The sequence below is a fragment of the Motacilla alba genome, chromosome 7, assembly GCF_015832195.1.
Source record: "Motacilla alba alba isolate MOTALB_02 chromosome 7, Motacilla_alba_V1.0_pri, whole genome shotgun sequence".
Lineage (NCBI taxonomy): Eukaryota > Metazoa > Chordata > Aves > Passeriformes > Motacillidae > Motacilla > Motacilla alba.
This window is the reverse complement of record NC_052022.1, coordinates 23305887-23319300: the sequence shown is the minus strand read 5'-3', so window position 1 is coordinate 23319300 and position 13414 is coordinate 23305887. Positions and strand designations below refer to the sequence as shown.

At 38.4% G+C, this 13414-nt stretch overlaps 1 protein-coding gene across 14 annotated transcripts in view; it reads left to right on the top strand.

Annotated features, from left to right (window-relative positions):
- The window catches only part of ZNF385B (zinc finger protein 385B), a 157754-nt gene that overhangs the window by 101523 nt on the left and 42817 nt on the right, over positions 1-13414 (top strand). For 12 of the 14 annotated variants that reach the window (XM_038141831.1, XM_038141828.1, XM_038141830.1 and 9 more), the window contains one exon: positions 1815-1945. The exons of the other annotated variants lie outside the window; for them this stretch is intronic. In XM_038141831.1, the coding sequence (XP_037997759.1) occupies positions 1815-1945 (131 nt within the window). The remainder of the gene's footprint in view (positions 1-1814; positions 1946-13414) is intronic. 14 annotated transcript variants of the gene reach the window in all.

Below are 13414 nucleotides of genomic sequence, written 5' to 3'. Positions count from 1 at the left end.
TATTGGGATAGAAGAAGGGAGAAAATATTCTGGGAAAGTTTCTCAAGCATATTTTTCCTTTCAAGTTGTGCAGCTCTGTTGGGACAGTATGAAACATTCTCTTTGCATGTCTGTCATTGACCCATCTTTGTGCAATCATGATGCTTTTCCTGTAGAAGAAACAGCCTGCTATTCATGTGCTAGACCATAATATAATGTTTACTATGCTGCAGCTGAGATCAAAATGACTGTCTCTCCAGCATCAACAAAATTGGAGCTCAGGGCTAGTTATAAGTGTTTGTTCATCCAAAAAATCCATGCAGCCCCATCTGGCTTCTGAACTTAGCTTTCCTCTTGGATACCATAAGATGGACTTGAAATTGTGACTGTGGAGAGAGGACAGTGAAAAGGATGTAAATCTCTCCTTTGCCTTCAGTTTTGTGTGAACTTTAACGGCAGAAAGGGAGCTCCCTTTAAGGAAGACTGATGCTCACACAGCCCATACGGATTGCCTGGCATTTTGCAAGTGGACACAAATGATTTGATTTAATGGGAGAAGAGAAGGAGAATTCCATGTTTACTTTTCTAACCCTCTCCTTCTAGCTCCCTCTCAGTGCCCCTCCCCTTCCCTCCTGCCCATCCCCTTCCTGGCTGGATTAGAAAAGCTCAGATGTCTTCTATGAGAAAAAGCTCAGGTATTGTGTAAGCTGTGCTTGAGACAAGAGAAGCTCCTAAGAGGCCTGTTGTGCTCCCAGCTGCTGGCTACTGATGAGTGGGAGGAGGAGGTAATTATGGAGAAATTGTGATAGAGGTAGGAGAGACAGAGTGACTCACCCTCCTTTAGAGGTGTGGGACACTTTTGTTCCACTGCCTGCTCCTGTTGGTGTTGAATTATTTATTCAATCCAGGAAGGAGACACTGAGGGCTTTTTTGATTTGTGGTTTTGGTTGGGTTTTTTTGTTGGGTTTTTTTTTTCACTTTGTATTTCAATGAGGGAAATTGTATTTGAAATCTATTTTGTATGGTTTCAGGGGAAAAAGAATACTCCCACAGGCATAGCTGGGAGCTGTGTGCTAGGCACACTTCTTGTGTGAATAGTGTAGATAGCTAGTTAAAAATGAATATTTGGACATATGTGCCTGCCCATTCCTTTGGGATCTTGCTGGGCAATGATTCTTAAGTGTATACAGAAAAAATTCAGCATATAGATTTCTGGAAAACTTTTGTTTGGAGAGCTCCAATTTATAAAATAGTTAGCATTGCATGTAAAGAATTGTGTTCATCTGAATGTTAACTGATTATTTAATTGTTGGATGTTTTCTAATATTTGCCATGCACTGTAAAAAAGGTAAACTTTTACATGTTCAATGAAATGTTGTTTGTGTAGCACCTGATAGACAGTCGGAAGAGGGGAAAAATAACGTGCAGATCATTATTTGGAAACAAACCTCTGGATTTCAGCATACATGTATTGTTTCTGCTGGCTGATCTAGTAGGCAACCATGAATTGCAAAAGCATCTGACTTTCATGGGCACCCATCCTGGCCTTTTTGGCACAAGAAGAATTTTGCAGCTGTAGAAAGGATTTAGTCTACCTGCCAGTGTGATTTATATACCATATGTCTTCTCTTCAGCTTCTGAGTATCCATGGCCATAGGGAAGTGCTCTGCCTCATCTGTACTTTGTGTAAAGAGGATCCTTTTAATGATATTAACTCCTACAGAGCCTTTTCACCATGCCCTGTATAATTTTTTCTTGGCAGTTGTGTCAGCTATACTGTGTGTGTTGCAGAAAGGAGAATACCATGAATTCCTGGTTTTGTTTGCTCTTGGCAGGCACTACTACACTTCCCACCCTTGTGCGCACACCTACCTTGATGATGCAGCCTTCCCTGGATATCAAACCCTTTATGTCCTTCCCTGTGGACAGCAGCTCTGCTGTTGGATTCTTCCCAAATTTTAACACAGTAAGTAAAGGTGTTTCCACATTTAGTTTCAGTGTATGCTTTCCAATCTGGTTCTAATATCCAGTACTGAAGCTGTCTTAAAACTGTGCATTGCTTACACAATGCTAGGGAGCCCTTTTGTTCTGTGCCATGGTGGTGGCTTTTCCCCCTGTATGAAAGTGGTGTCCAGCCTTCTCACTGTGAACGAGGCTGATTGATTTTTAACTTGGTCTCTTGAGGTGGTGTTTGCACATTGAAAAAAAACAACCCTATGCTATGGTAAACATTTGAGAATCGATAGAATTATTTGGAGCATTTCTCTGGACATGTGTATTTCTACATGCTGTAAAAAAGGAAAAAATAAAAGCTAATGGACAGACAGGTGTGACAGGTAAGACCTAAATCCTACGCTGCTGTGAATCAAGCTAAGTCTAATACAACTAGGAAAGCAACTGGAGGATATGGTTAATACTGTATAATTTCAACATTAAAGTGTAAAACTGCACAGCCAGCCAATATGAAAAAATGTGAACTTGTTATTTTAACTTTATGGTAAAGCATCTTGGGTTTTTTTTTTAAAACAAAAAAAATAAAAATATTGCCAAAATAATACTTCTATGGTTCTTCAAGTTCATCCAAGCAGAAATTAAAAAAATACTCTCTTCCATACTTCTCACTTCTTTATCAGCTCATAAAAAGGCAATGAGTATTATCAAAATGCTTGTTTGCCATCACATTTTAGCTTAAATGTTTAAGCTAACGGCAAGGGGAAGGAAACTGTTGAGTCATTTCTGCCCAGTCAGCAGGTAAGGTGTGTTTGTAGGTGACAGTCACCTGAACTGCTGCACACTGTGCTTGTCACTGTGGCTGTGGGGGGGCAGGAATGGGAGCAGTGTCATCACCACCACACAATCACCAGCTGAACCACTGCCAAGTGTTTCCTTTCACAAACTAACCGCCTGTCTGAAACTAGAACAGCAACAGCATTTTTTCTCCTCATGCCATGCAAATCCATCTTGCTGCCAGGCCTGGTGCTACGGCACGCGGGGATGTGGGGCGGTTGTGGGGTGACACGTGAACCAGCTTCTCCCACTCAGCAGCAGCTTAATGTATGAACAGCAGCAAACATTACTAATTCATTGCAGAACAGGTATGTGAAAAATGTGCCTTTATCAGGGTGATGTGAGGATGTGCATTTGCACAAAGATATAAAAGATTATTAAAAAAAACCAGTTATGTTAAAAGAGCAGGCTCAAACTCAATACTATATTAAGGAAGCAGTGTGTCATTACCATATCTAGACATGAAGCAATTCATATTAATTTTCCAGCCTCTTCCTAATACTCTCAGAAATTTTGTTCATTACTGATTTGTTTGCTTTCCAGTTGCACAGGTTTTCTTTTTCACAGAACAGTTCATTATGACTCAGAGAAACTTTTCTTCAGAGATGTAGTCTTAGAGTCAACCAACCATTATTTGCTTTCTGGTGGTATTACTGAATATCAGAGTTGCAGTAGCCTCTAGAAGCAGATTAATTTGTATATATTCACTGGTTTTGCCTAGTTGCCTAGTTTATATTTATCTGGGTTACCTTTCATTTGCCTAATTCCTGACATGTTTATCATTCACAACTGTCATTCCTTTCCAAACTTCTGTAGGTTTGATTAGAAATTAGACCTGGGGTGATTGGCAAACATTGCCAACTTGGTGTCTACTTCCTCCCTTGGAATTCTTGATAATTATATAAAATTATGCTGCTATACACCACAGACATTGCATATTTAAACTATTTTAAGAAACAGTGGTTCAGTACTTCTCTATTTCCAATTTGCAGACTTTGCCATTTATCTTGCAAGTATTGGTTTTCCTTAAGAGTCTTTCACAATGGCCTTCAAAGCTCATTGGAAAACTAAATCATTAATGATTATCTACTGACAGGCATGTTTAATGCCAGCTGTCGTGCACTTCCTATATTTCTTATTTAGCACAACCTTTGCAAATATAGATTTCTAGGGTTTTGTATATGTAGTCTTTTTTTTCCTTTTTCATTCCAAAGTGGTGGCAATAGTATGTAAACGTGTTTAAAACAATTTTTCCAGAAGATGATTTGGAGTTATAGAAGCGAAATCCAGTTGATTCATAACATATGCATCACCTAAAGAGCCATGATCTTTTATCTTATGCAGGAAGTGAATATTAGAAGAGCCAAAAAAAGCCATCATTTGCTTTATGGATCAATCAGGAAATCCATGCACTTCATTCATAGAAGGACTTGTCAAGGACTGCAGACAGGGAAACCTCCAGTGTGCTTCCCTTCATCTCTTTGCCTTCCAAGGGGCTGAGGGGACCCTTCTGGGGTGCTGGTTGTGCTTGCATGTGTTCACTGAAGGTGGCAGAAGGAAATAGTCTGAGACCAAACTTCTTTGGATCCACCTGCATTTTCAAGGGTTGTCAGAGACAGAAACATTTTTCTAAACCTTGCCAGGAGGTGGTTTCTAAATTAACATCAGTGGCCTTAAAAAAGGAAAGTTTTTGCATGGGAGCAGCACACAAGTAACTACCAAGGCAGAAAAACAAGGTAAAATGTATTAACTATAAACATCTTCAAAGGAACACTCCCTACAGTTTTTTCCCAAAAGAACTTCTCTTATTTATGGAATCATATTTAAAATCTGGGGTAAACCCTTTCTTACAGTTAACGTTAACAGTTTTTAGTTCTGAAAACATCTGTGATTCTCCAGATAAAACATTAATGTTCCCATTTTGTTTGTGGAAGTGTTTTGATCCCTAGCTTCTCTCCACAAGGGGTACTTTCAGCTGAAGCAGTGAGCAGATCCTTGTAAAAGAAATGCCTACCCCAATATCTTATTTTCTTGACAGAATTGTGTGGTTTAGTTTAAGCTGTCTCTCCTTTTCTTCTCTTTAAATCATTAATAGTTCTAAATAATGCTGTGGATGTATGTATAGTAATTGCCAATTCATGCCCCAATTTAATTAGTCTTTGTTCATTAGGACTTATTATATAGGAAAAATTATTTGGGGAATGATTGTACTAACTCACTGGATATGTATCTTTATTCCTCAGTAAGGGGAATAAAACTTTTCTGTTTCAACAGATTAGCCAGAAAGGGATCTTGTAAGGGCAGGATGAAGGATTCCAAGCAAAGAGGTATTGCAGAATAGGTTCTGTCTACCCTGGTCTTTTCATATCAGCAGCAAGTAGTTTTGTCAGAACAGCAGAGGCTTGATCTGACTGGCAGAGTCTGAGCCTGAGCTGCTGCATGGAAGGACAAACCCTCTGTCTGAAATGCTGCAGCAGTGGATCCAAAGGTGACATCACATTTGTCCTGGCATCAGGTTCCAAATGATCTTGCTCAATACCCCTCTGTCTGAAATGCAGAGCTTGAATCAAATTATCAGCTATTATTAGTTAAAATGTTCTTGTTTATAAAAAATTAGCAATCATCATTATAGGAACTTCCCAAATTGGTGCTTCCAGTTTGAGATGGATGTGGACAAGAAGGTATTGTTTAAGCAGAGTTCTTTTTCAGCACACTAAAATGACTCTAAAGATGCCTTAACAGGTTAAAAACTTGCATATTGATTACATTCAAAAATATGTAAGTCAAGTATATAGTCAGTGGAAATCAATGTTAAGTTTACTGTGATCCTTGTTGTGTGTTTATTATAACATAATTTTGAATTTTACACTTGCTGGCTTCCACCAGACAGCTTTACCATCTGTACCATTCTTTCTCTAAGCCTCCCTGATTCTCTACCTCCTGTCATCCATCTTGTGTACCGAATGATGAAAGGATACTTTGTGATCACATCATGGTACATGTGCTAAAGTGGCTGAAAACCAGGATTTATCTTGTAAGGCCAAGATCACTGATCACTTCACAATCACTGTCTCCATCACCCAATATAAGGGTTGTGTACTCCCCAAAAAAAAAAATCTCAAAACTTCAGCATATTCTGCCTTGTCCTGAAATGAGAGCAGTACTACATGACTCCCATTTAGTTGAAGTAGTACAGCCAGGGATCTGTCAATCTGCACAAGAACATTATCAGCAACTTCTCAGATTCTATCATCATAGAAAATAATCAGCAATTCATATGCTTCTTTCTGAGTTTGTTATGGCCTCAGGGGTAATCAAAGATTAGAGCATCTCTTGTAGCTTTCACATTAGTGAAACATTTTGCATCTAACTAGCCCATGATTGGTTTCTAAATGCTAGTTCATACCCTTCATGTTTTAGAGGACACATGGGTTAATGTGGCCTAGTTATTCCTTCAGTGTTATTTCTCTTCAAGTAGCTTTATGCTGATTCTTTATATTAGAGTTCTCTCAGTCCCCTTGCAAAGTGGACCAGAGATATTTTACATCTGCCAGTGAAGGTGAGCCAGCTGGAATGTGCTACAGGAAGGGAAGAGGAGCTGACTAGTAACTCAGTCAGAAATTTCTGACTCTTCTCCAACATTAGCCCTGCCTGGACTAAGTATCCCTGGCCTACCCCCAAGACAACTAGAGGGAGGAACTAATTTTCTCTCTCCTCTTCTGCATTTTCAATTATTACTCACATTTTTACTTTCTGCCTATCTCTTTCTCATTTGAAGGGCACAGTAATCACCAAGGCAGAAGCTGAGTTCAGCAGATAAGAGCATAGGGCACCGTATCACCAGCTTCACTCGCCCCTCTGTGCCAAGTGCCTCTTCTGCCTTTTTGGCAGGACACTGTGGCTTGGGAGCTTTCTCCTTCCTTAGCAGGGTCTGAATTCAGCCACTTAACACCCTGCTGCAGTGCCAAAGTACGCTTTGCAGCACAGGATTGTATATGGCAGGAACAGATTACAAATGCAGCCAACTGGATGTTGCCAACCCGTTATCTACCATCCTTTTTATCCAAGTACCCTGTCTCTGTGCTCTGAATTCCCCTTTTCCCTTTTCTGGAGTGCTGGAGGGAAGTGACCTTTTCTGGTCCTCTCCATCTGACTCCAGAGAGGAGGTGAAATTTTTTAAGAGCTGTACTTTACATTCATTAACTGTACAGAAAGGAAATTTAAGCAATTGACTTAGGAGTGGTGTTTTGCAGGGCAGCTGGATATTTTTGTTGAGGATTTTTGTTGGTTAGGGTTTCTTGAATTAAGAAATGGTAACCTTTTTCTTACAAACCTCTTATACCCTTTATAATAATGCAGGCACAAAAGGACTTCAGGTTTGCCTTCTATTCCTCCTTTGAAAACTTAAAAATGTTCCTATTTCACTTTTCGTTGTTATGGATATTAAAGTTCACGTTTTTCAAGTCATAGCTAGAATGATCCAATCCACAACATGAGGAGTCATTCTATTGCCATTTATTAAGGGAAAAAAAAAAATAGGTGTTTTCTGAGATACAGGTGAGGAAAACTGAAGTTCAGGGACCACATAACCAAGCCCAAATTCTGTCAGCACAGACCTCTGTTCTGTAGCTAGTCTTTGCTATGTCTTGTCCGAGTACCTGGCTACAGAGCCCCTTTACTCTCCATGTGATCATTTTCTCAATTTTTTGTAGTCCCTTTTCTTTGTATCCTTAGGCATTTTTTACCAAGCCAGGAATCCCTCTTTGTCTTTCTACAGCTTTGAGGCAAAGCAGCAGAGAACTTTTTCAGCTGTGGTAGGAGTTTTTGGAAACATTCTTCTCAGCCTGTGGAAGCCCTGAAAAATGTTTATTGAAGGTGGTACATTTTTCCCACAAAATACCTGAATCTTTTACTGAAACTTTCAAAAACCCCTGAGCTTGAAGAAAACACCTGCTAAGATACACTGAGTTAGAGATGGGGGAAAAAGCTGTCAAAACCAAGGGGTTGTCAGTTGAATTTGGCAGATTTGTCAGTTTCTGGTATTTTAACAGAAAGGTGCAGATTCCCTAGCTCCTGTCAGGAGTCTCTCAAAGAGCAGCTCTGTAAAATTGGTGAGCCTAAATAAACACTTTTCTGTCTCTTCTTCTAGAATATCATACATATAATTACAAGGGGGGAAAAGTGTTTATTAAAGGAATACAGTCAGGCTTTAAGGGAGAATCTCTTCAAACATTAATTATTTTATAGATTTTCCTATTGCTTCTGTATTTTTTCAAAGAGGAATTGGATGGATGAGCTTCCTTCTCTCAGTTTCCAGATCAGCAGTCAGATAGGGAACCCTGTCTCCAAGGCCAAAGTGCACTGACAAGCACAGGTGAAGAACAGAAGTCACCTTTGCAGGAGTCTGGCATCCACCAGGTGGATTTTGAAAAATGGTTTCTAAATTGCTGCATTGGATCCATTACTGCATGTAAAAGTAATTAGGTCATCCTAATCCTTTAAAGAAGTGGAGTTTCTATGTACAAATCCTACAGTTTGCTGAGTCCTCCATAAAATCTGGTCCTTGGAGATGTGTTTTATGTCTTTCTTAACAGAAAGCTTGGAGTTACTCTTTGTTCCATTTCAGCAATATTTATTTCTTTTACTAGTCAACACAGGAAAGCTCAGAAACCCTTATCGGCATTGAATTGCTTTCTTCTCAAGTTAATAGTATGTTCCTCATACAAGAAAGACTTTTAAAGGGAGGGGGTTGTGAATCATAAATATTTTAGGTATTAGGTAACTGAAGGATGTTTTGCAAATAGACTGTGATTAAAACATCTCCCTTCAAAGCAAGCAGTCACAGAATTGTAGTTCAGGAAAAGTAACATGTGTTTTACCGCTCTGCTTACAAAGCTTTTGCTAGTTACTAATTACAAACCTAAGTTCTACAAGTTCTAAGCAAAATTCTGGAGCAGCTTTATAGAAAAGTAGTTCTCCATATGCCTGTGAAGTGGCTGCTTTTGCAGTATCCTGGCTGTACATGGTGAGCTCTCCTATTGTGCCTTAGACCTTTGTCACATTGAATCTGTGTGAAACTGAGAATTGCTGCAATAATTATTATTTAATATATTATAAAAATGTAGCTGAAATGTAATTCTTGTCGTACTCATTCCTTCGGAATGTGGGTGTACTTGTAGTCTTTTAATCTAAATACAGTCAATTTCATGACAATCTGAAGGTAAGGGCAGTTTAAAGCTGCATTAAAGCTGTGAAACTTTGCTTTCCTTTGCATGCCTGGAAACCAGCAACACCCAGGTTTGGAGCACTGACCAGCTCACTTCAAGTAACAGAGCAAGGCTGGTTTGAGTAGCTGTGCCTTTCAGACCAGGCTTCTCTATACTTGGTCTGTCCATTTTCACCATGAACTTCAGCTGCTTCCCCAGGTTACCACTAGGGAAAGAGCATCTCATTTCTTGCCTGTATTTGTTAGACAAGACAGGTCTCTACCTGCTTTGTTTCCCATTTACTTAAATTTAAGAAAAAAATCCCCACCAAACATAAAGAAAAAACCCAAACCAACAGACTTTGATACTACATAAAGTTTCAGAGCAGGCTTAATTAGGGGAATCCTTTAAAGATTCGTATCTAAATACAGTGCTTTTTTAATCAAAAGCATTTCAAAGTTTATGTTGTGTATGTTGTTGATAAAAAACCCAAAAGAAAAACAAGAAAAACAAACCCAAATCAGGAATTTCATTATTTAAGTGAAAAAGGCCTTATTTCTTATATATGGTGAAAAGCAGAAGACAGCTGTGAAAATAGTTAGGCAATTCTTGGTTCTGATTTGCTTCTCATTTATATTTAGCCATTTTATACATTCATATTCAAGTCTCTATATACACATAAATTCTGTCCTCTTATTACTTGTTCTTTTTTCAGTATGTTAAAAGTAATGATATTAATTCATTTCAGAAGACTAGATTTCTTGTGTCTTCATTCTCTCCTGTTCACAGAATTAATCAAAAGCTTTGAGTTTGTCTTTAACCTCTCAGCATAGATCAGAACTGTAGTGGAAATTCAAGTGTACCTAATGCAATATCATTCATCTTTGTGTTTTGGTGTTCTGGAGCAGCCTGGGAGCAGGAAAACTCATCAAAACTTACTGCAGACTTTTAAGTAGAAAAGGGTCACAGCTAAGGACCATCTCAAAGATGAAAGGAAAAATCAGGAATCTTGTTTGCCCCATGTGCTATCTAAGCTTCTTTTCTGAGTACAAGCTCTTAGGCTTGAATCTTTTGGCAGGATTTTGCTGGAAGATACCCTTTTGTGTTATTTGCCTATTTATATTTTTTTACTGCCAGTTGTAATAGGCATTGTAACAAGAATAGTTTTGCTCTCAGAGTATGTTATTGGCTTGCTTTTCAGCAAGCCTCAAACTATAGTATGGTTTTTTTTTTTTCTGGATCTGAAGGCAAGACAGTAACTTTTTTTTTGTTCAGCTGAACACAGCTGAGTGCTCTGAAAACCAGCAGCTTTAATAATAAATAGCAGTTATATAACACCTATCAGATTATTTTAAAATGTTATTTAGACCTTTCAGCTTTTTTTATGGGGTTGCAAATGTTTTTATCCCCATTTTACAAATGAGTGATACAAGACTCAGATGAAATTACTCATGTGCAGTTAAACCTATGAGCCAGCATAGCCACAGAGGGAAAGAAAATTGTCTTATTCCTTGAGCTTAACCATTGGATTTGGACTTTACTATTTTTCTCAGGTTTGGTCTGTCATGATCCCAGCAATTCATTTTACAGATACAAAGTATTGCACAGTGGTAGAGTAGTTATCTGGATGGATTAAAAAAAGAAGCTGCCCAATACATAAAGCTAGTTCAGTTTCATGTAACAAAAGATACTTGCTTTTTTTACTTATTCTCTATTTGTTTGGAGGAGAATTCTCTTTTATCCTAAAATATTCTCAGCAGCTTTCTGTTTATTTCACCCATAGAAATGTCTCGTCTTGTCTGGAGCAAAAAATTCAACAATTTTTACCATAAAGGTTAAATCTATTTTTGGTGTTCTCATAACAAACTCAATCCTTTAATGTATTTATATCCTTGCTTGAGAATAAGCCTTAGAAGAAGCAGAGACCACATTTAGAATTTTTCTTTTTTTTTTTTTTTTGTGGTGGCTCATCAGTTTTTTTATTTAGGTCAAGCACTTCTATAGGAACTGAATATTACATTTTCACAATCTTTTATACAAAGATTTCTAAAACAGCAAGAGCAGTGGTATTTAATAATAGTAAAAAATAGTTTAAAAGTATTTTCTCGGTTATTTTTTTACCTCTGTGCTTAATCATATCACATTACATGGAAAGAAGAGAGAGGTGGGAAGAGAGTTTATTTATCTTTGGTTTTGATTTTTAATATCAGTTACTTGATTTAGGCTAGAGTAGTGCAAAGACAGAGGAGGCCAGAAAAGCAGAAGGTTAGAAAATCCTTGGGTTTGTTTCAATTGTTCCTTTTGCTTATGTTGGTCTAACCCATTATTTCAGAACTGTGTTAGAAGAAAGAAAATTCTACTGAGGAGACAGGGATTCATCAGTAGCCTCCTGATCTTGGTCTGACCGTGGTTTGCAAATTCCTTCATGCAAACCTTACTGAAAGCAGTCACTGCTTCAACATAAGTGTCCCAGTGTGCTGCTGTTTTAGCCCTCTGCAAGGCTGGGTCAGAAAACATCCTAAGAGAGGGAAGGATGTGTGATGGTGAAATTGCTTGTGCTGCCACACTGGAGGGATAAATGTGCATGTCAGTGAAGATTTAGGGCTCTGCTTCCCAAGTTGATCCTGAGGAAAGATGATGAATGTTAAAACAGAAAAGATGTAATTAGGTAGCCAAAGAGAAAGTATATCTGAGCATGTGTTCTGGCTCTCAGTACCTGGGCTTCCATGGAGTATTGAAAATCTGCAAAGGAGTTGGAGGAAAGCTAGCAAATGATCAAGGTTTTTATTGTGAGCAGCTTAAGGAGTTTGGTTTATCAGAGAGAAGGTTAAGAGCTGGCCTGATTGCAGTGTCTGAGTGCCTGCACTATTCAGAAGGTATTTGAGTGACCTTTAACAGAGAAGCACAACTAGATTGAGGGGCTTTTAATAACTCAGCAAGTGTTGCTTCCACAGTCAAGTAAATTAATTTGTTTGGAAACTTATAAATCAAGTTGTTGAGATGGGTTTTTTCCTAAAATTTAGGCTCTGGTTGACCATGAGTTATTTGACTTTGTAATAGGAAGGGCTGAACCTTTTCAGTGAATGAAATTATGTCATAAATTTTTCAGGAAATCAGCTGTAATGGTTCCCTCTGGCCTAGCCCAAATCTGTAAATCACTTCAGAAATCCCTTTCAGTATTCTGTGTGATTGTGAATACAGGCACACAAAGAGAATCAGCCTCTTTTTCATTTTTTCATGCAAACTTTACATTAAAGGGGGAACATGCAAGAGGGTAGCACACCCAGAGGCTCTGCATTATACCATAGGACTGAATATAAAATTGCAGGGAGGGAAATTTAGCTGCTAGGAGCTGGAGCTGGAAAATTGATCTCTGAAGTCCATGGATATAACCCTGCAACTCTGTTAACAGAAATAATGTGAAATTTGCAAAAGTAATATTAGCTGAGCCTTAATCTAAAAGGAGAACGAGGAAACTGAATTTATTAGTATTTCTAATACTTCTTTTAAGATATAAAAGTTGTTTCTGGCTCTGGGTGTCCTTTTAGTTGTCATGTACTAAAAATGTAGAAATCTAAACACCAAAGGTGTCTCTTTCCTTTTTTGTTTTCAGTACTCACTCTTATGTCAGCAACTCTTTATGAATAGCTGTAGTATCTGATGTTAACAAGTGAATTACAGCAAGATTTTTGGGTTTTTTTAAGATGCTTCCCGCTGATTACACTGACTAGTAGTGTGTGGATGTCCCAGCTATCACAGCCACTGTTTTCCTCAGGGAAGTTGGACAGATACCACAGTGAGAAGTCGCATTCAGAGAGATGTGCTCTCAGAGTACAATGTTGTTGTTGTATTTTAGGAATCATGTGTAAGGGAAGGGAAATGCTAGTCCCTGTGGTCTGAGTTCTGTCTTAGTGGATGCTTGTTTTACTGCACTTGGGGAGACATCTACTCAGCAGTTTAAAAAGAAAAAGTAAAATTATGGACTTTCTGTAACCTGAGTATGGTTGGGTTTGATTTCCCTGAGATCCAGATTTCATGCTCTGTGCAAATGTGCCATGTGTAAGTACATTGAGAGCCTCCTTAAAAAAAAAAAAAAAGAAAAGAAAAAGTGATTCAAGCAACCCTCAGCTAGACCACAGGTCTGCACTTCAAAAAAACCCTCTATAATGTTGTAAATTAATTATTCTTTTTGTTCTGTGAAGTATTTGCACAAGTCTCCAAATCAGCTGCTGAGAATCTGAGTCACCCCTGGTTTGGTTACTGGCTATTTACATCTGCCTGTTTTTTAAGAACCCTCAAAATGTTGTGAAGAGCATAGGGACAGAGGTGTAGGGAGGTAGTGTTTAGAGAGCTGCAGGCTCACACTACAGAAATATATCTCTGGGGACACTGTGCTACTCAAGGAGAGCTGATGCACAGGGAATATTGATGGCTTTCCTGAA